The following is a 23724-nucleotide window of genomic DNA, read 5'->3' as shown; positions in this document are numbered from 1 at the left end:
AACACACTGCAGGCTGAGCCCAGATCAGTTGCACTTCCCTCAAATGCACAGGTGTCATCAGGATAGGCATGGTTATTAAACAACAAAAACATATCCTCATCTTTATTGTTAACGGAAATAATTTTAACTACTTTTTAACTTTCCTCAGGTGTGTGCTTCTTCGTAGTAAGTCCAAATGCCCCCGCTGAAAAACCACCCTGGTACACAGCAGCACACAGAGAAGAGTTTCTTGGGTGCACAGAGGCAGGCTTTCCAGGTTGCATTTTTCTACTTTCATTCATATGCTACTCAGTTCTTCCAGCGGTAAATACATTCTTTGGTCGCATTCCAAGTGACTGCACTAAAGGGAAAGCAAAAGGATTCTGCACCATTTCAAAGGCTAAGAGAGGCCTTTATTTTCTTTCATTTTCACTCATTTTCAATTAAAAAAAAAGATGTTTGCACACTGATGTCCTATTTTTGTAAGAAAGGACACATATGTACATGCTGAATGTCTGACATCCTTTTAGGTAACAGGACAAAGAAAGTCTCTTCTTCCTAGAGAAAAATGTTAGCCTTTCGAGCTGGTGGTAATTTAACAGATCTGTTAAATAACTTCAGCGTGGTCTCCCTGCCAAGGCTGAAATGGGGTTGTCAGGAATAGAAGTTTCTATTGAACTCTATTCAATGAGCCTTAGTACGAGAGAAATGCAGAAAGCTGGAGTCGGATGCAAATATGGGTCAGTTTTCCTATCCTTCCTGACCACCGTGATGGCTCTTTAACCCCATGAATGAGCAGAAGACATTCCAGGCAATCCAGCCTGCCTGAAAAAAACCATCTCAGAGGACGGTCCTAAGTCAGTAATTATCAGCTGAGATGAAATGGATCCATGCTTGTCAGAAAAATCATTAAACAGGCTGGGCATGGTGGCTCACATCTGTAATCCCAACACTTTGGGAGGCTGAGGCAGGAAGAATTGTTTGCGGCCAAGAGTTCAAAACCAACCTGGGCAATATAGCAAGACCCCATCTCAATTTTTTAAAAAAGAAAGAAAAACAAAATCATTAAATAAAATGTCACCTAAAAGCCTAGGGTTTACAAAGCGAATCAAACTCTTTGTTTGTTTGTTTGTTAATGTAACAGGCAAGAAGGATTTAATCAATGTCATGAATGTAAGAATTAACAAGAAACACTTCCATGACAGGAAGGGCAGAGATAAACCAACAATGCCTAGCATGCTGACGTGCCTTGACAGCGCTCTGTTTATTTACACGGCAGTGTGATTGGACCAGTTATTTTCTCTTTACATTCATGAGTGTTGATTTGTTTCAACATGACATTCACACACAAGAACATCTCTAATTCCTTAGAGACACTGGTTTGTATGACGGCAAAAACCCCAATTACTTTTGCACCAACCTGATAAAAGTCTCAAAACTTTCACAGCTCACATTTAATTTCAAGGTGGATTTGAAGTTTAAGGGAAAGCTGACATCGAGAGCAATTTCCAAATCTAAGAAGGACGAGTGAACCTCAGAGCAGCACTCCACAAGATGGAAATGCTGTCCTACTACCAGAGAGTACCCACTTAGGGTGCTCTGTTAGGAGCTGAACTGTGTCCCCTGAAAAGATAGATTCAATCCTAAACACCAGTACTTGTGACTGTAACCTTATTTGGAAACAGGGTCTTTGCAGAAGTCATCCAGTTAAGATGAGGTCATTAGAGTGGTTATAATCCAATATGAATGGTGTCCCTATAAAAAGAGGAGAAGAGCCACAGAGGAGCTGCCACGTGAAGACACAGGCAGAGCTGGAGTGATGTGTCTACAAGCCAAGGAATGCCAGTGACACCAGAAGCTGGAAGAGGCAGGGGAGGATTCTCCTCTAGACTCTTCCAAAAGAATACAGCCCTGCTGACACTGTGATTTCAGACTTCTGCAGACTTCTGACCTCCAGAACTGAGACAATAAATATCTTTTATTTTTTTCTAAGCCATGGAACACAACTTGGAAGAGGTTTGGTTACTGCAGCACTAGAAACGGATCCAATGTCTACCCATGGGACAAATGAGTGCTCTTTTTGAAATCAGTGACAGGGCTCCAATAAACACATTCTGGAATTCCGAGCTTCTCTGTTCCTCCCGGTGGGACTGGTGGGCGCCACAGCAATTATGGGTAGAGATCTTTGCTGTGTTGTGTAATTGAGCTGGACAGAGAGGGAGAGATACACCCAATCACTTATTTCTTAAAAATAAAATGATCCCACTTACTAGATGCACCAGGGCAGAGAAAACATACTCCTCTGCTAATTCTGAGTTCAACATGTTCACGTATTTTTAAACCATTCAGAAAAATGAAACACAATTGCAGCATCACCCTCACAGCCATCCAAACAGCTCTATCAATGGGGAACTGGAAGCACAAATGAAAGTCATTTCACAAGGCAGTCAGGCAAGAGGCAGGCCAAAAAGACTTCCGTGTCAAATGCAAATGCTGCCCTGACCTGGAGCCGGAAACTCTGCAGGTTACTACGCAGACTTCACTCAGAGGTTATACTGTTTTAAAAGTTTTCATCGGGGAGGCAGCTACGTGGAACGGCATCAGCTGGGTTGAGTGCCGGCAGCACAGAGCAGAGGGAACCTTCCGGATGGGGGTGGTTTGTGCCGAACTAAAATAACGATGTTGGGAAAACCCCACCCCTTACAGTCAAAACCTGTGAGGGCAAATCTCTTGAAGGTTTGGGGTCGTTTTCCCTCGATTTTCCTTTTTTTCCCAGTTACTCCTCCCAAACCAGGTTGTTGACCCACCCCCAGGGTCTCCACCCTTGTTCCTGCCTATACTTTCTCAGGGTCACACACTGAAAAATCACTCCTTTTTCCTGATCAAAACTGCCAACGTCACTCTTCAGTCATGCTCTGGCAACTTCATACAATTCCGCTCACTGAGGGCTTAAGAGCTGGTTATTTAAAAGGCATTACAGGGAAGCCATGTTGGGTGATACGCGGGCTTCGCAGGCTCGGCACCGCTGAGTCTCAGGGCTGCATAATTCTTTGTCCTGTGCGTCCTATGGTGATTAGCAGCATCCCCAGCTTCTGCCCGCGAGGTGACAGTAGCACCCACCCATACCCGTCCAAGCTGTGACAAATGGAAGACGTTTCCTGACACAATCACACATCCCCTGGGGGTGCAATCGCTTCCGTTTGAGAAGCACAGGTCTCCTGGCTGAGAGCCAGCCTCAGCAGGCAGACCCCTTGGGCTCAAGTTTCTTTGTACTTCAGCCTTCCTCCTGTGCCTTTGTCTCTGCACTTGGAAAGCTGGGGTAGGATGGTGTCCCGCTCATAAACGAATGAATGAAGTCATGGAAGGGAAGCCCTCAGAACAGGGCCTAGCAGTAGGTCCAGACCATGCACATGCTAGCTGTGTGGGCTTCGTGCTCTGCACTGGCGATGTTGCTGACTGTGAATTGCACTCAAGTCACTGTACAGTTTAGAGTTAACCTTATAAGAGGTCTGGCCTTGCCCTCAAATGCTGGAAGGTGATCTAGGCCCTTGGAATGTTCTGCCTGAGAAGAGTGTGTTTACGTATCTGGGGGCTTAGACCCCAGGACAGTCTGAATGTGATTTATGATGGGAACTTAGAGCCCTGTGATGTCAGTGCTGCCTCCAGAGGGGCTGGAGAATAAAAGTGTCATCCTCACCTGTGGAAGGCTGGAGACTAATGGTCAGCTGTGCAGGCAGTACATGACTGAGCCCCAATGGAAACTCTAGACATCAAAGGCTCAGCTGAGCTTCGGCAATAGATAATTCTCTTTGGCCATTGTCACACGTGGTTATAGGACAGCAGCACCATCCATGACTCCACAGAGAGGGGGACAACAGGGGCTGCACATCTGGTGGTTTTCCTGGGCTCCTCTCTTTGCCAGAGTGTCTCTGTATTCTCTCCATGTAGCAATCCCTAATCACAGCGATAACAGCTGTCACAAGTTCCTGGGTAATCCTGGAAACCCCCCAGCCTGCAATTAGTATCAGCAGTGAGAGTGGTCCTTTGTAGACTGTTCCCTCTGACTGTATAGCAGGCTCATTCCTGCATCACTTTACAACTATGTTGTTAATGTAACCATCTTCCAGTGGGAACCATTCTATTCTAAAGGATACTGAAAGCAGCCTGCTTTCTTAAGCACAGTGCTTTCCTAAGCAAAGTGAACCTGCCGCAACACTTCCTAATGGCTAATTATGGGGTGTACACATGTGAAGTCTGTAGTAAAAGACACCAGGGCTGGGCGCAGTGGCTCATGCCTGTAATCCCAGCACTTCGGGAGGCCAAGGCGGGCAGATCACGAGGTCAGGAGTTCAAGGCCAGCCTAACCAACATGGTGAAACCCATCTCCACTAAAAACACAAAAATTAGCCGGGTGTGGTGGCACGTGCCTGTAATCTCAGCAACTCAGGAGGCTGAGGCAGGAGAACTGCTTGAACCCAGGAGGCAGAGGTTGCAGTGAGCAGAGATCGCACCACTGCACTCCAGCCTGGGCGACAGAGTGAGACTCGGTCTCAAAAAAAAACAAAAGAAAAGAAACCAGAAGGTAGACTTTTGCTTTTAATTTCATTTTAAATCCCCATTGCCATAGAATGGACAGGGGCAGCTAGAAGTGTTGGGCAGGACTTCAAGCTTTAGGAGGGGCAGGACTCAATGTCTCTCCAAAGGGCGTGAGCCGGTCCACTGCATGAGGCACACACCCTGCCATTGCTCCTGGCTTAGGAATAGTGGCCAAAAATAGCTGCAGCCACTGAGCCTGGCTATGGCCTTTTCGGAGCATCATGCCCTGGGTGAGAGGACTGAGCAGACACAGCTGTGCACCTCCCACAAACATCCCCAGGCCACGGGTTGAGCTGGCCTCCCAAGCTGCAAAATTAACATGGAACACCCGGGCTGAGCCTCATATACACTCACTATCCAGGGCCCCAGTGGCATGGGAAAGACAACCACAGAATGGTTAGGGTTATATTAGGGGCAGAGGTGAATATATTCCAATTCAAGATGTACGTAAAAGCAAAAATGTCAAGGTACACAGGGACAGCTAAAACCGAGAAATTTGGCCAACAAATTCAACACCTGAGAGGAGTCAGTCTTGAGAAAATGACTATGAAACAAGCATGTTTATGATCCTTGGAGAGATCTTTAAAAGCAGGCAGATAGTGTCAAAAAAAAAAAAATACATGTTATAAAACAACAACCACAATAAAAACAGGTTAAAATACAAACAATAACAACAACAATCCTGAAGATGAAAATACAGTCATCTGTCAATGAACATATCAAATGAGTAGCTACTGGCTGCCAATGGCTGGACAGCATTCTGCTAAGGGCAAGGATAGGACACTGGAGAGACAGTCACATCCCTGCCCAGAAGCTTATGTTCCAGCAGCAGACAATCAATAAACAAAGAGAGGGGTGTGTCCTATAATTTACGGTTCTATAAGTCACCCTAAGTGCCATGGAAACACTGAAGCCAGGTGAGTGATGTTGCCTTACGACGTGACAGATGGGAGTCAGGAAAATCGTTCTAAGGACATGCAACTTGTAGACAAGAACACAGACAAAAGGACCTTATCCTGATTAATTGGTTCTATTAAAAATAGTAACAATGATAAAGCAAACATTATATTACTGGAATCTTCCATGTTCCCATCAAATTAAACATCTGATGCCACTTATACCCTGTCCTTCCACACTGCATTAGAAATCTAGGCTAAAATAATTAGACAAAATACTACATCAGAATAAGGTAAACTGAGGATATGAAAGGGAGAAAGAAAATTCTAATTATCTGCAGATGACCACACTACCTATACAAATAAATTGAGAGTCTCAGATCAACTCATAGAACTCAGAAGAGCCCACTGATACTGTAAGGTCAACATAAAAACAACAGTATTCTCATATATCAACACTGACCAATTAGAAAAGGTAATTTTAAAAATTCCGTTTATAAAACAGCAAAAAGACCTTAGGTACCTAAGATTGAGTCTAAGGAAAATTATTATTGATTTTATAAAGAAAACAGAGTCTCTGGAGGACACAAAAAGCAATCAGAATTCTTTGAGAGACATGCCATGCCATTTGATGAAAAGACTAAACACAAAAAGAGCATATTTCTGGATGTTTTCTATACTACCCTCTTATTAATTCTTAGGCTTTAAATATCTTTCATAACAAAAATTTAGAAATTCAAGATCATTTAAATCCAGAACCCAAATGGACTTTTCATTGAACATGACAAACTGATTTGTAAGAAAAAGTGAGCTAAAAACATTCTGAACAAGGAAGAGGGACTTGGCCTTCCAGATAGTAAGTCTTCTTAGAAACCTGTAACATTAAAACAAGATGGCTTTGGTGCAAGGAGAGACCATCAGATTCAGGCAACAGACCAGCAGAATCTTAACTGTTCTCCTATTTACATTACCTGGGCACCAGTATGCATGCAACAGGATGTCTAGGCTGCTGGGGGAGAAAATGTTTAAATGGTAATTTTAAAAATTACCTTTTATAATTGTTCAGGGTTGATGCACAAGAATACTATTGTTTTTATGTTGATCCTGCAGTCGTGGTGGGCTCTCTTATGAGTTCTGTGAGTTGATCTGTGACTCCCAGTTTATTTGTATAGATAGTATGGTCATCTGCAGATAATTAGAATTTTCTTTCTCCCTTGCATGTTTACCTTACTGTTACGTAGTATTTTGTCTAATGGTATTAGCCAGGATTTCTAATTGAGTGGGGAAGGACAGAGTGTAAGTGGCATCAGTAGCACAGAGGGCGAAGGAGAGAGCAGGGAGTGTGAGGGAGAGGAAGAAGCCAAGCAGAGCATGGGGGCCTGTGCCCAGCCCTCCAAGGGGCTCTAGTGGGAGAGTGATGAAGGAGAGATGATGGCACCCGCCAGGTCTTGTGTCCACTATGCGTGTCCTCTTAGAGCCAGGAAGACTAACTTGAGTTCACTTAGTCCAGCCTCCTCCCTTTGCACAAGAAATGGAGGCACAAAGAAAAGAATGGCTTGGCAGAGGTCACAGGACTACTTACCAACAGAACGCACTGGCAAGCTCGTCTTTGGGCTCTTTCCAACTGAGGTACACCAACAGTATTCTGTCCCTTGACATGGCATTTGAGCCATTCTGTCCACACCCTCTGGAAACCCTCCCTGTTTCACCTCTACAGCAGTGTACCCTCACTGGCTCTCTTCTCCCCATCATGGCCCCTGTATTCCTTTCCAGATCCTGTTGCTGGCACACCCCTGGCTCTCAATGTCCCCACCAAACCTGTGGCAGCCCTCTCAGCTACTCAGTCACCCTCTCCCTGGATGGCTTCAAAACTCCATGTCTTGGTTGACAAGCTCTAAGCTAGTAGCTCACATCTCAGCCTAGGCCTGTCCCCTAGACAACACACCGTTTATCATGCTGTCAGATGAATACGCTGGGAGCAGCCACCCACATAGCAGCAGCACTATGGAAAAAGCCAATAGTTAGACAACACTTTCCTCAGGATATGACCTGAGGTCCAGAGCCTCAACCGGTACAAAATGAACGAACGTGGGTTTTTCGGTAGGTATCCGAAGCCACCCTTTCAATAGCTTGTGACCCATGTGGAGGGAAAATCAGTGTCACAGAATTAGGAAGGGTCTTTAAGTAAGAAAATTCTAGTAATTGAGAAGGAATTTAAAGACAACAACCAGTCCTGGAGGGTTGCAGGCACCTGGAGAAATAGGAAGCCTAGACAAGGCACTCCAGAAACAGAAGGACTGAGTTGTCGAAACTGTGGTTCGAGATGTTAAACAAGGCTACGGACAGAACTGAAGTTCAGCTATCCCAAACAAGTGACAGTATGAGGCCCCGGCCAGCTCCTTGGTTGTGACACGATGGGTTTGCTAAAATGGAGACAGAGTGACTTTGACCATGAGTCAAAGACAGCTATTTCAAAAGCCTTCGTTCTCTGTGCCTGGCTTATTTCACTTCCAGTTAGACAGGAGGAATAATATATAGTGATCTATTGCATAACATGCTGACCATAGTTAATAATAATGTACTGTATATTTCAAAATTGCTTAAAGAGTAGATTTTAAAGCTTCTCACCAGAAAAAAATATGTAAGTGACATGTTGCATATAATTAGTTTCATTTAATCTTATATTAAACATATATGTATCCAATTATACACACACATATATATACACATACATCTATACATATACACATACATACAGATATAAATACATATACATTGTACCCCATAATACATACAATTATAATTTGTCGATTAAAAATAAATTTTAGAAATAGAAATTTAAAAATTAGACTCCATTCTCAGTTACAGAACTCCTCTTTATAGTTTAAGGCCAAGTTGTTTACAGAACTAAGTATGTCACAAACCAAAACATAAAAGAAGTACAAAAAATATTTTCACACCTTACCTGGTCCCAGGGAGAGACGGTACCTCCAAAACACATGAACAGGTATCCCATGGCAACAAGGCATATCCATATCACCAACGAGAAGAGGCGCAGCAGCTTCTTAAACACAGACTCTATGCAGACCAGGATAAATATCGCAAAGAAAATCGCCAGGGCGGTCGGAACTGTTATTAGAAACGCCACATGGTCTTCAACTTCCTGAGGAGAGAAAAAAATACGTGGAAAAGTTACCATTTAGAGACACTGTGATACCAATGATTTATGTTGTTAAAATGTTATCAACACTTGTCAATGTCAGAAAATACTGGGTTTAAGAAATTGTTTTGAAAGTAGAACAGTTTGAACATTTAAAATTCAACTTTCATAATAAATAAACATGTTTTTCTAAATAGATAATCCAATGTTGGATATTTAAAATAGGAAAAACAATATCTCATCAAAGTTACATCTTCCCTGATCAACGCAGAACTGGATTGTATTCAGAAGTGAATGTAAGAACACATTAATGCCAGGAGAAAATAAGACAACCAACTTCCCTCCCTAAATCAAAGGAGCAGAAATACCTTGGCCTTAGAAAACTAGCTTCCAAATGGATTTTAAACGTTTTATTTTTAAAACTTTTTTTAATTATCTCAGTCTTTAAAGTGATAAGCTTTTATTTTAATGCATGGCAATTAATGTTTTGACAGGATCATAGGTTAACAGAAAAGGGTCAGAAAGTGCTGAATGTGGAAAGTGAGGGAGCAAGAAATGCATAGAGGAGAGCGCCATGTTTGTGATGTCTCTCTCAAGAGAGGTGGAGAAAATAAAATAACAAACATGGCAAAAAGAAACAAGCAAAAAGAAAATGGGCATTTATTATTCACTTCTTACTAACGCATTTATTTACATTTATTTTGGCACACAGTTTTTTTTTTCTATTTATCTCTTCCTTACCACATGACAAAGACCCACTATTTCCATTCTACACAAGTTCGGCTCCACATACAGACATTATGTTTCATTTGATTACACAAGCCTGGGCTTAGGCTGTAGCTTCTGCAAAACACTGCGCTGGAAGCTTGGTATGGACAGCGTTTCCTATGGATCGGAAAACAGTGTAAGGTCTTTACCCCTCACCCAAACATGTTTAGTTATGGAAATTCCCATAGACACTTCTATTTAAAAAAAAAAAAAAAAAAAAACCACAAGGCTGGGACCATATCTGGGACTTACAAAGGGACTGTCCGTCTGGTGATCTCTATTCTTTACAGGTGGGCACAAGGTTCATTCCACCCACTGGCAGCTCTAACTTCACACTGGAAATGGCTCCATGCAAATACCAGGCACTGAAGCACAGGGAGATGGGGAAACAAGAGCAGACCAGCCAAAAATCCACACAGAGTCCTGGTTCCCAAGGAGGGGAAAAGCCAGCATCCAAGCCCCCTTAACTGACATCATTTCCCTTTCTCTCCCACAATTATGTGTGATAAATGATGCCTGGGAAAGAGGCAAGAGGAACAACAAGAATGGTAAATGCTAGTAAGTGCTTCTTGTGCTAAGCAGGCTTACATATATTAACCTCTTTAATCTTTACAACCACCATCCTGGTGGGGGCAGGCAGGGTGGAGGGCACTAGTGTTAGTTCCATTCTACAGTTGAGGAGACTGAGGCATGGAGAAGGGCTGCCATGCATTGTCCAGCTGGTGGGGGAGATAGGCCTCCAGCCCAGGGATCACCTATGGGTCTGTGGTCCTGCAGCAGACAGCGAGCTCAACCGAATGGGACCAGTTGTTGCTGTGGCCAAAAGAACGTGTGTTTCCAGAATTGGCAGAAAACAAGAAGATCAAATGAGATGTTCTTATTCTCTCCCTCCACTGCTATTTTTATCCATGATTAAGTGCCTAAGTTATTACTCTTACCCTGAGACACAGCTTACAATTACTGCAAAAGGGTATTAGGTGTCTGCCAGGCTGCAAGCACTCCCTAGCACTCAGACACCACGAACAAATGGACACGTGGGACATGACAGCGTGTCATCTGAGGACATCAAATCTGAGATTACGATCACTACACACATGGAGCCATGAAAACTGATTTAATTTAAACCTCCCCAAATGAACCTCACTGAGCTGTGGACAGAAAACTAACCAGTAAATAATCAGGAAACCTATTTCCTTGTATGACTTTTTTTTTTTTCCAGTCATTTCATTACCCCAGCAGGGGCGAAACAATCATTGACTTTACTGGCTCTTAGTTCTCCAGAAAGACTGAAAAACAGGGCAAAAATATGCATGACTGTAAAGTGAAAATCAGTAAAGCAGGCAAGAAGAAGACGGTGATATAGCCCTTCCAGGAAGCAGAGGAGAAATGGAACGACCTGTAAGAGCTTGCCCGTGCTTCTCTTTTAAAGGATCTCTCTGTCAATAAGACAGAGACCCAATGTCTTATTTTTCTGGGTAAAGTATGTAAGACTTGATTTTGATTTTGGTTCTAAATGGTAAACTCTCTATTTTTTTCTCTCTCTTTTTAAAAAATCAGATCCCTGAGATGTGATTTGTCGGGGCTGCAGTTGACTTCTCCACTATTAGTCACAGTGAGCACAGTGTCTGGGTCCTACAACCCTTTTAGAGTCCTGCAAAAATGTTTAAATTTCTTTCAAAATGAGAGCAGCCAAAAAAGCACAAACTCTTAGGGTCAAAGATTACATACATCTTTATGACAATGCAGTTGCAAACTATAAAGAGGACTTCGACCTCTGAAGTCCTAATCCAGGTCATGATCCTCGGTGGCTGGTGGTGTGCCTGCCCTCACCAGGTGGGTGACGTTAGCAGGTGGGTTCTGCACAGCAGAGGAGGAGCGTCAGCCTCAGACCATACACCCCCACCTCGAAGGGTGAGCCAGAGGCTCAGACGGCCAACGGCTTGAGACAGTCAGCTGCTGCTTGTGAGGCCTGTGACCCTAACCTTTGCAAAACCTGGGCCCACTGAAAAACAGAGACTCTTCAAGGAAGAGAACAGCCACAGTTTATTCTGTATCTGCCTTTTGAATGCTAACTCTGAAGTTTTAAGAACCTTGCATGAGGATGTCATGGGAAGAACAGACGAGTATTCACTAGAGGATGTACAAGCTTACAGGCCACAGTGTTCCCTGGCCTCACTGCCTGCATCATGCATTTTTTTTTTTTTTGAGACGGAGTCTCGCTCTGTCGCCCAGGCTGGAGTGCAGTGACCGGATCTCAGCTCACTGCAAGCTCCACCTCCCAGGTTCATGCCATTCTCCTGCCTCAGCCTCCCGAGTAGCTATAGGCGCCCGCCACCTCGCCCAGCTAGTTTTTTGTATTTTTTAGTAGAGACGGGGTTTCACCATGTTAGCCAGGATGGTCTCGATCTCGTGACCTCATGATCCGTCCATCTCGGCCTCCCGAAGTGCTGGGATTACAGGCGTGAGCCACCGCGCCCAGCCTGCATTTTTCTTAAGGCTAAGTCAATGGAATAAAGAGACACCCTCAGACCTAGGATGACAGCTCCCCCTCTCTCCTGTCCATCTCCCAGCAGATGGAGAAAGGAAGGAAGTCAGCAAGGTACACCCCGAGGCCATGTTCTTCTGATTGAGTTGTTTGCAAATATTAGAATATAAAACAGACTACTTTAAAATAAGCAAACTAAAACACTAAAACCATCATCAATCTCAATTAAATATTCCTATGTATCCTAACCCCTCCTCCCTTTGTGGAAAAAAAATACCATATAATGCAAACTAAATAAAATGTACTAAAATCCTTTCAATATTACCTAAAATGTACTAAAATGCCTTTTTTAAAATGGCTTTAACAAGGTAAAATAAAATTTACCATATAATGCATACTAAATGAAATGTACGAAAATGTCTTTAAAGCACGATATTTTAACTATGGTATCATCCACTGTGATGACAATGGGTTCCTTCCACTGTAAGCATTTTATCCCTTCATTTTCCATGCATTTTCTGGTAATTTCAGATGGATTCTAATTGCTAGGCCTATTAAATACCCATCACTTTTATTTCTTATGTGACAACTTCTTTGTTTCTTAGATGTTTTTCCATGCAGTAACAGCTTATCCGTATTTTCTTTCTTTTCAAAGCACTTTTTCTTTTTGTTAAATAGTACTATTTTGCATGTAGGTAGTAAAGGACAGTCTAATGTAAAATATTGCCTTTCTATTTAATTTAAAAAAATGATATTTTAGTGAAATGCTTTGAAGTCAGCAAGACCAAAGGTAGAAACCGATTTCCATCACTTCCTGCTGTGATTTTTCAGTGGGAGAAGCCGAATGTCCCTCAGCCAGCTTCTTCACATGCAGTCATCCACATTTGGTGTGGCTTCTGGGTGTTTCGTATGTCACAGGTGTACCACAAATGACAGTAATTATTAGGAGACATGAAATCAGCCTTTAGCTCTGATAAACATTTGACTACAAATGGATGTGTGGAGATACATTTTTTCATATGCATATAGATACATAGACAATTTTTATTCTTATCTACATACATAGTCATACTCCATCTTACCATGAGGTATGAAAAGAATAAATAGGCAATTATAATAAATTTAAACATCTGTAAAACTAATAAAATAGCCTCAAAATGCATAAAGCAAAAATTTACAAAATCAGAGAAAAAAGTAAACTAATCTACTAAGCAGACAATTTCAACTCCCCGTCTTGCTATTGATAGGCCAAGCAAATAAAATAAAAATGCAAATAAGAAAAGATGTAAAGGATTTGAACATCGTAATTAGTAATCTTGGCCTAATTAAAAAACAGAATTCCACACGCAACCATTAGGTGGAAGAATATTCTTCTGAAGTGCATGTGGAATATTTATAAAAATCATGTGTCAGGCAACCTCCAAAGATTTCAAAGAAGAGGTATCACACAGACCCATGTTCTTTGATCACAGCATAGTTTATCTTAAAAGTTCATCACAAAAATGTAAATTAAAAGGTACCACATATAAGATAACTTATATGTTCCCCTCTATGTGTCCATGTGTTCTCATAATTTAGCTCCCACTTACAAGTGAGAACATGCAGTATTTGATTTCCTATTCCTACATTAGTTTGCTAAGGATAATGGCCTCCAGCTCCATCTATGTCCCTGCAATGGACATGATCTTGTTTTTCATGGCTGCATAGTATTCCATGGTGTATAAGTACCACATTTTCTTTATCCAGTCTACCATTGATGGGCATTTAGGTTGATTCCATGTCTTTGCTGTTGTGAATAGTGCTGCAATGAATATTCACATAAATGTGTCTTTATAATAGAATGATTTAGATTCCTTTGGGTATATACTCAGTAATGGGATTGCTGGGTCGAATGGTATTTCTGTCTTTAGGTCTTTGAGGAATCGTAATGCTGTCTTCCACAATGGCTGAACTAATTTACACTCCACCAACAGTGTAAAAGTGTTCCTTTCTCTCCACAACCTCACCAGCATCTGTTTTTTTGTTTTTTGAGTTTTTGTTGTTATCGTTTGTTTGTTCAGGGTTTTTTTGGTTGTTTTTTTTGTTTGTTTTGTTTCTTCTTTTACTTAATAATAGCCACTGTCTGGGCACAGTGGCTCATGCCTACAATCTCAGCACTTTGAGAGGCTGCGGTGGGCGGATCACGCAAGTTCAGGAGTTAGAGCCCAGCCTGGCCAACATGACGAAACTCTGTCTCTACTAAAAATACAAAAATTAGCCAGGCATGGTGGCGCATGCCTGTAATCTCAGCTAGCAATAATCCCCTTCCCTGTATCCACGCCCATGTGTAATTCTCTTCTACACTGAGTCCGGCGCTAGCCATGTGGCTCCATTTGGCCAATCTAATGGCAGGTACATGGCACAGGCAATGACTTGAACAAAGACTTGGGCAGTAGGGCTTGCCTCTTTCCTCTTGCTCTTTGGAAGCCCCTGAACTCCATGCAAAGAAGCTCAGGCTAGCCTGCCAAATGAGAGGAGACAGTCGAGTGACCTGGCACTCCACTCAACAGTCATGGTGGACAGCCTGCCAACTGGCCACACACATAAATGTGGCTATTTTGAGTAATCCAGTAATTAACTAACATGCCAGTAGACCACACAAACATGAGACAGACCAGCAGAGATGAACTTAGAAACCTAGGTCAGAAGACCAAAGACCTGACCCACACAATTATGAGCTAAAAAAAAGAGTAGTTCAAATCTGTTAAGTTTTTAGTTGTTACACAGCACAAGTTAATTGATACAACCTTCTTCCAGGCATATGAAAGTTTGGCATGGCTATGTAAGGTAACATAGCAGATAGTATTTTCCACACATGGGGGCAATCTACATTTCATCCCATGTATGCTTGACATTCAGTTAGGTTCTATCCCCTTGGACTGACCACCCACCTGAGAGGGTCTTCATGATGCCTCAATTAATAGAGTATGGCAGAATTCCCTGACTTGAGAGACAGGGTCATAAAAATGCCATGCAATTCCATCTTTTTCTTTTAGGATGATCATTCTTGAAACCAGCTCCCATATCAAGAGAAAGTCAAGCAATCATGTAGAGAGGCCACATGAAGGTGTTCTGGCCAGCAGTGCCGGCTGAATCTCAGCTGCAAGCCAGTATGACCACCAGACAGGGAAGCGAGCAAACCTTCAAGGGAGGCAAGACACAGCCTTCAAACCACCCCAGCCAATGCATGGGGCAAGGAAGAGCCACCACTGGCAAATGTGCCCAAACTGCAGGTCCAGGAGGAAGATATATGATGGTGGTGTTTCCAGTCACTAAGTTTTGTGGTGGTTTTTAAGGCAACCAAAGACAACTAAGAACATTTACTCTGGCCAATGAAAAATGAATGAAAGTGATGTGTCATTTCCATGTGGAAAGTGTTCATCGCCAGTAGTTAGACATGGAAGCAAGCTTTTCTTCTCTGGTGCAACAATGAGGAAAGAAGTGTGTTGTGGGATGTGCCCTCCTTCATCCTGAATCCCTGAGTGACGGGGCTGCCAGCAGAGTCTCTCTACGGACTCATCTTTACCGTGTATCCTGAGCAAAATATTAACCTTTGTTGTGTTGTGTTAATCCAGGAAGACTGTGGAGTTGTTTCCATGACATAATCTAATATGTTCTGACTGACGTAACAGGAGATAATAAAGATAAAAACACACACAAGAAAAGTAATGGATAAGATAAACAAAGAAGGACGGTTCTTGAAAAAGCTAAAAAGAAGACTTCTGGTGAGATTATACAAGAAGGCATATAAAAACAATATTATAAATAAAAATCAAAAATAAAGCATATGTAAAACATCAAAAGGAGAATATTATTATCAAAATGAGCATGCAGTTAAATTTGAGAATTTGGATGAAATGCAAAACTTCCTAGAAAAACATCTTACTGAAACTGACCCCAGAAATAAAATTAGAAATACTAGACAATCTTACTACTATCAAATATACTGAAGCAGAAGTTTCAATCTCCCCATAAATAAATCAAAAATACTTATTACAGAGCTTTAGTAATTGTGTGTGTGGGGTGTGTGTGTGTGTAGCATTGAAAGGATAAAAACAAAACAAAACAAAAACTTAGTCAATGTGGCAGAACAGCCCATAACCAATCAACCATATGTAGAATTTTGATATATGATGGATGTGAAGAAAGTAATTGAAATGGATCGGTGGCAATTGATTCTCCTCAAGGAAAAAATAGGTAAATGAATCTCAATTTCTATAACACACCACACATATATATCATTTATATGTATGTGTCTATATATAATAAAATGAACAAAAAGACAAGTAAAAGAACGATAAAACTCAATTTCAATATGAAGTTTACATTTGAGGATAGAGAGTAGAATGGAATGAGTTGAGCATATAGAAAGAAATTTGCTATTAGAGATATTCTACTTCAAAATGGATTCATGAAAATTTATTTTACTATAAATGAGCCACATAGAGATCAATGAGGATTATGCCTGAGAATCAAATATTAATCAAATTATCAAATGAGTAATTCTATTTTATGCACCTAAAATTCAATTCCAAAGAGTATGGAGGTTATGTATTTGAATTCACTGCAAGTCAATGATGGGAAAGAGTTAGACATTAGGTTGACCATATGTCTGGACTGTGCTAAGATTTCCTCATTATCTGTTTTATTCATGTTAACCTGATCTCCGTATTTAATTTTCAATATTAATAACTTTAATTCATTCTAGTAATGGACTAGTCTAAAATTTTATTTCTTTCATAATGTCCATATATCATTAGTAACTTGATATTTTAATTATTTACTCTTGTTTTCTCTATACACCTAAAAAAATAATACAGGACACTAAACCCTCCCCCCCACACACACATACACACACACATATATATACACACATAATATAATTCAGTGTTAGGAGTAAGCACACAGGAATAAAAACCAGTATTTTTTAGCTCTGGCTTGTCTGTAATACCCCAGCATCATTATGTCTGAGGGACAGCAAAGGACATTGATATAAATGGGGAGAATTCATAATTCCAAGATCTTGCAGTCAGGGCTCCCGTTACAATAGTGCTGATCTGCCATCTTTTCTACCAGGAACTTTCTATGGGGTGATGACCCTAGAGACCTGATTTATTCACAGGACTCTCCCAGAAAATAATGATCATCTTGAGAAATCTTCAGAATTTCAATATTTTAAAAAGAAACTATAGTATTATACTTTCTGTCTATATGTTTCAAATGCAATAAATTATTTACTCAACATATTTTAATTGCCCTATAATTGAACTTTCCCATTTCCAGCACCAAGCTTTTCAGAAGTGACTTGGTTCAACTCTGAGATACAATCTGCCTTACACATCTCTATGAGCCATGGTCAGGTCTGTGTTTTCATTCTCTTTGTCTTAGCACAGTTGTTCTAGAACTCTGGGCAGAGTCAGAAAACTAGCTGGTAAAGCTGCCCACAATGGTTTTTTGGGTTGAGGTTTTTCTTACTGTGTCTACCCCACTCTCACCTGTGTCTGGCTCCTACAGACAGAAGTATAAGCAGAAGAAAAAAGAGGGAACCAAAACAACTATGTCTAACATTGCCAAAAACAGCTGTACAAACGAAGTCTTCTCCCAACCCTCTTTTCATTCTCTCCTTTGTAATTTTTTTTTTTTTTTTTAATCGTATCCTTATACCAAAAAAGGACTGAAGAATTAGCACAGGCTTAATTTTGTCAAATGGACCAAACCCATGAGCTAACTTAATAATCCTTTTCTGTCCTCCCAAACATTTGGATATAAGGCACAGAGATGTGGAAGAGACTTCAAGATTAGGGGAGCCACTCAGGAAGATCCAGAAAGTGGAGAGGGTCAGAGGTGAATGCCCTCAGCTCTTGTGGTCCTTAGATATGATAATGATCATGATGATAGCCTGTCCTAAAGCAGTCAACAGTATTTAAGAGATCATGTCAACATGCAGGGGTGAGCCAGTTCAGGGTGGAGTGCCATCCAGGGGTGATGTCAATCATGGTGCTTGCCCCCCGCCCACCTCCCCAACCCAGGTGCTCTAAATGCTCAATGAAGGAAGAAATGAGTCGGGTTCAATGAATTGTCTGGAGGTCAATACCAAATGATAGGAAGAACCCGTATACCAGTGGAGTATGCCCAGCATCCAGCTCGGACTCTCCTGTCACTAACAATTTCTGATGAAATACGTCACACAAAAAACACCTTCAACACAGCTCTAACAGTGTTGTTCCATTTTTAGTAGAATATTCGGTTTTAAATTATCAGTAAGAATCACGGCTTAATAGGAATGATTCTCACACCCATGGTGCATATGCCAGGACTTCTCAGACAATAAAAGCAGAGCCACAGTCAAGGCTCCACTTGATGGGGAAGACACTGGGGACATTTAGCATAATGAAAATAAATAATGCCAGCAAGTCAGTGAATTAATTACGAGGAAGCATCTCGACGGAATTCCTTTAACTCTGGAAGAGAAAAGCATTGAAAGTTAACTCCATTACACAGAATGAAGATTGAGGCTGTTCATATTAGTAAGAAATTTCAACAAGAAAACCTGCTATTTTCCAAGACCAGAGCTGGGAATTCTAGACCTGCAATGTTCTCTAGCAAAGTCACCCAGGGAAAGTCAAAAGCCCTGTGACCCTGTGACAACGTAGCAGTTGCATGACCTTGAAGAAATGAGTTCACTTCTCAGGGTCTCAGTATCATCATCTGTAGAATGAGCACCTTTCTGGCTCTAATGCAATGTGACTACAGTAGTCTTTCACAGTAACAGTGAAAATGCAGCTACGAAGACCTAGGAACAGCTAACAGTCCTGGAGGCTTACTTTATGCCAGGCATTGTTCTAAGGACTTTGCATGTACTAACTGAGACCATCAACTTACAAGGCAGGTACCATGCCATTTTACAAACAAGGAAACTGAGACATAGGTTAAACAATTTTCCCAAGGTCACAGAAGTGGAAATGGACAAAGCCACAATTCCCACACAGCAGATGCTCTCAATCATTTCACTCCACTGTCCTTTTAAAACAGGAAAGGAAGGTGCCATGTATATATTTAACCATACATTTCAGTATCCAAAGGATGCTTCCAAACCCTTTCTTGCTAGGCCCCTAAATTGCAACCATCTTTCCTACAGAAAATTACAGTTTTTCCATGGCCTTTGTTATAGCACAAGTAAATTATAACTAAAACGACTTAGAGAATTACTGGTTGCAAATTACAAGCACCTGCAGAGTGAGATTTCTTGCGTGTATAGAAATGCATAAAAAGATGAATCTTTAGCTACCTTTACTGCAATACCTAAGAACATGCTCTATTCCCTTCCACACTCAGAATCATGAAACTAGAGAAAGCATGCACAGAATTTCCTGTTCCTTAGAGCGGATGTTGGGTACATCTGTCTGCCCTCCCATACTCCAATCCCCAAGGAAGGAGGTGATTCTTCCACCTACTGGGGGTGCTGAAAGATTGTCTGGAATAACAAAGTTGGTTGCTCTCTAGAAATAATTGGGTATGTTAATTTGTTTTGGAAGAATAAAATTCTTTCTCGATGTACAGATAAAAGAACCTCTCTGATAAATCTGCCCTTCGAAAAAATATCTGATGTTGGAAAATTGATTCATAATAAAAAATACTTCTGGTTATTGGTCTAAATATCTATTTCATTGTATCACCATAAAAGAAACAAGGTGGGTCATATTCTCGGTCACATATATTACCTATTTATAGTTAATAAAAGTGCATACTCTTATTTTAGTATCATACTAAAAAACACAAATATCTACTTTATTTCTCTATCTGACTACTTAAAATTATGGAATACAATTTTTTCATTTATATTGAAATATTGACTATTCCTAATCATAAATTTTAGCCAAAACAAATCTGGCTAGAGCCAGCTGGTATTCTGACAAAATGAAAAAAAAATTATGTCAACCTTTCCTAACACTGACAGGCAAATTTTGAAAACAGCTGGCTGATTTTGGATATAATAAACGAGAGTATTAAATTCTGAAAAAGGGTTTTCATGCATTCAGTAATAAAAACCAGTTCCAAAAAACAAAGTAGAAAAAGAAAAAACAATGAGAACAAGAAAAAAAATTAAAAACCAAGTTACATGATAAGACTTATGACTTAAAATTTCATTTCATTAGTTCTAAGTTTTCTGATGCCAGGGGTCAAGTTTATTTTGTTCCCCATGCCCAGAATTATTGCCGTTCCTGGCACTTGGTAGGCACTCAACAGGCTGATGGTGAAAAAATTATAAATCAGATTTTTCATAAATACTCTCCATGATAAACAGCAGAAACTATTACTCACATTATTAAACAATACTTACATTCAAGACATGCCATTGAATTTTCTATTTACTGAGTTTCATGTCTTCAGGTAATTCTTCACAAATATGGGATTAAAACTACTTAATTGTTTTCATGTAGAAAATAACCAATTAACCAAGACTGTGAAGTTTCAATTCAGGATTTATTTTTATGGTATATAAAACTTTGAGGATTACTTTAATTTTAAGGTCAACAATGCAGAATCATGAATTGATCAAAGGTTGAAATTAAATGAAATCACTTTGTGAACAATGTCAATTAGGGAAATATTAAATCAAAATGAAGCTTGCTTTTTTTCTTTTTAGTATGTATTCCAAATCACTTCTACAAAGGCAATTACATACAGCAAAAAAAATCTCTACGTACTAGCATTATGCTAAGAGCATTTTGTAGTCCAAATGCCTTTTTGCTCTAGGAGGCTAGGGATGTGCTTTAAGAAAATTGCCAAACTTCTACAAGAACCGATGAAAGTCTAATGGAAATCAAAATCAGGCAGATTCAGGGGGAAAAAAAGGAATCTGTCCAAGATTTTAGGCAGCAAAAATAGATCTGCTTAGCTCCTGAATTGCATGGCAGCCCAGCTATTCAAGTAAAGTGCTCCAGCATGGAAACCTTGGCAGGATCCCAAAGCAGCCATTCCCACCTCCCAAGGTAGACCTCTCTGAAGCCAAGCTCTGCCAGCCCAAGAAATGAACTCACCTCTAATTACACGAACACAGCTTTACCTTAGCCTACCTATTCTATCTTCAAATGTCCCTACCCCAGCCATCGTTGACTATCTAGATGGAGAACATGTTTTAGAAAGCACAGATGTTGGTTATGGTGCTTCCAAAATCAAAATAGAAACAGGCTGTTGGGGGCCCAACATCATCCCAGTCCTGACTCAGGTCCACTTTCAGAACACAGGGCACATTGCTCCTCGGCATAGCCCCTTCCGACTTGGTCCTGCAGCTGGTCTCTGCCTGAAGGTGGCTTTTCTGCCAGACTGAGTTACCCTCCCTGATTCTGGAACATTTCTGCATAGCTTATCTCTTTGAAGGGTGCACATAGTAGACATGAGACCATGAATTAGGTGCGGCCAAGAACAGGATTCATTTCACTCTCTCTGGACCTCACCATAGGTGACAGCCACGCTGTGGGAAATGCCCACTTTGTGCTTAAAATGATTTAGCTGAAGGCAAGAGGAGCATGAAAATGATTGATTTATCAAGAAAAGTAAAGATGTTTGGATAACGTTGTGAAAAGAATACCACTCCCACAGTTGCACCAAGCAAAAAGGAACATAAAGGAATTGAATATAGAAACACAAATATAAAGAGCAAAGACAGTTCAAAGAAGGGTACTTTAAACCCAATCATGCTAAATCTGAGTGACCCATTCAAGAATCTCCATCAACCAAGTTTAAGAAATTAGAATTCTCTATCACAGAAAACCAAGTAGTGTGTACAGGGGAAGCATGAACTTCACACTTGTCTTTAAATATATTAATGCTGCTAGAAATAGGTCATCACCTGCTCCTTTCCATTTAGAAGAGAACAAGCCAGAGCAGGTTTGAATTACAGGTTCAAGAGAATGGCAAGCCGAAATGCCCCAGCAGAACAGATTTCCAAAGGACAGCTCTGATGTTTCTTTTCTTCCTGGCAAGTAAAAAACAATAAGTAGATGTCTTTAGAGATCCTGCTTGCCCATGAGACTGAGCAGAAGTCTCTCCCCAAGTCCTTTTTGTTCCTGAAAGTAGTAAAGAGAAATAAAAATGCCATTCCAGAGAGCATAGAAGGCCGGTTCCATGTGGAGAGAGTGAGGGCTGCTCCGGACACATATCTAGACTACAGGGATCAAAAGGTACTCTCTGCTCTAGGTTTGATAGTACAAGAGCCAGTGTGTGATCTGTGACTTCATGGCCTCCTACATTCTATTTTCTATTCTTACCTCATTGAACTCAATCAGTAGACAGCTACCATTGAGTGGTGTGGGGAAATTTTTTTATTTTTTAAAAACATGATGGTAACAATTCTTCCCATGCATAACATTTGAACACCATCTGGCTCTGGATATCCGAAACAAATTGCCAAATACCAAGGACAGCTATTTTATGCATGGTGAAACATAAGCAAAATCCACTTCTTTGGTGGTGGACACATATAAATATAGGCACATATTTATATTCTAAGCCAAAAAAAAAAATCACCCAGTGGAGACATTCACAGATCAACCACTGACTAAAAAAAAAAAAAATATCTCGCTGGATAATCGATGCCTCGCACAAAATCTGCACATGCATGTCACAGGCAGTGCAAAAGTTTGAACCACACACTCAGAGATCAGTAACAGGAAGTTATCGCCATCTACAGACTTCCCCTCACTTTTCAAGGGAGGGAGCCAAGGATTTCTGCTGGAAAAATATAAACTGGCAAAACTGGCTGTTGAGCTGCATTATACTCCTAGTGATGAAATCCACTTTAATAACCTGTCCAAACCCCTAACCACGTTACTTCTCTAGAAACAGAAAGCAACCGTCCATCCCAAACGCTTCTTAACTGTAGACCCTGAGATGAAAGATTCACAAGTCAACACCCCATCACTTTCTGTCTATCGGGCTAAAGGGCTAAATGATTTTAGCAAAGGCAAAGATGTATACTTAATTTTTCTTCTTCATTTTCCTTGTCATTAACCACTTTCCCAAGGCAGGCTTTCTGCATAGTTGAATAACGCCCAATCCAAACTAAAATGCCAGCTGCGGGGCCGTGCCAGCGGAACCGGGCAGGAGACAGCCACTCGCCCAGGAAGCCCAGGGCTGATTCTGGGGAGACCTATTCCAGCGCTGCGGGCAGCGGCGCCCGGCAGAAAGCGCAGAGTTTACCAGCGGTGCGCAAAGATGCAAAAAGCACACGCCCTGCCCGTCCACCTGGTGAACACCTCGGCAACTTTATTTTGGGAAGAGCCTTCCCAGGAAACTTTTCTCTCGCCCGCAGCCCTTGCCAGAGACCACCGGGCTGCGGGCCGGCAGGAGGAGCAGGGAGCCGCGGGCCGAGGGGTTGCCGCGGGCCGCGGGGCAGCCCAGAGCGGGACGCGGCTCGGCCGGCCCGGGTCCTCTCGGGGCCGGGGAAGGCGAGGCGCTGGATTCACGGGGAGGCCACTCACCAGCCCGAGCGCGAAGAAGACGGCGAGCAGGGCGAGGCAGGCGCCCATGACGATGAGCAGCAGGAAGACGATGAGCGGGTGCTGCTGGCTCATGCAGTAGTAGGACTCGTAGAGCCAGTCCCGGGACCGCGGCAGCCCGTCTCCGCCGCCCGCCGCCTCCTCGGCGCGGTCCCGCAGGTAGCGGCGGCGCCGCATCGCCTGCTGCCACATCGGGGCCGCTCACAGGGCGCCCGCCGTGCGCGCCCGGCCCGGGCAGCGCCGCTTGCCGCGACCGCCCGCGTCCCACCCCCGCGCCGCCTCGGCCGGCCCGGCTGCCGG

At 41.8% G+C, this 23724-nt stretch overlaps 1 protein-coding gene across 1 annotated transcript in view; it reads right to left on the bottom strand.

Annotated features, from left to right (window-relative positions):
* ADCY2 (adenylate cyclase 2) overlaps positions 1–23703 on the bottom strand; it is a 423318-nt gene extending 399615 nt beyond the window's left edge. Inside the window, exons 1-2 of the mRNA XM_025387564.1 lie at positions 23407–23703; positions 8437–8634 (exon numbers count right to left, since the gene is read on the bottom strand). Of these exons, the coding sequence (XP_025243349.1) occupies positions 8437–8634; positions 23407–23616 (408 nt within the window). The 5' untranslated portion in view covers positions 23617–23703. The remainder of the gene's footprint in view (positions 1–8436; positions 8635–23406) is intronic.
* Between the last annotated feature and the right edge of the window lie 21 nt (positions 23704–23724).

This window comes from Theropithecus gelada, chromosome 6 (genome assembly GCF_003255815.1).
Source record: "Theropithecus gelada isolate Dixy chromosome 6, Tgel_1.0, whole genome shotgun sequence".
Lineage (NCBI taxonomy): Eukaryota > Metazoa > Chordata > Mammalia > Primates > Cercopithecidae > Theropithecus > Theropithecus gelada.
This window is presented reverse-complemented; position numbering and strand designations above follow the sequence as displayed.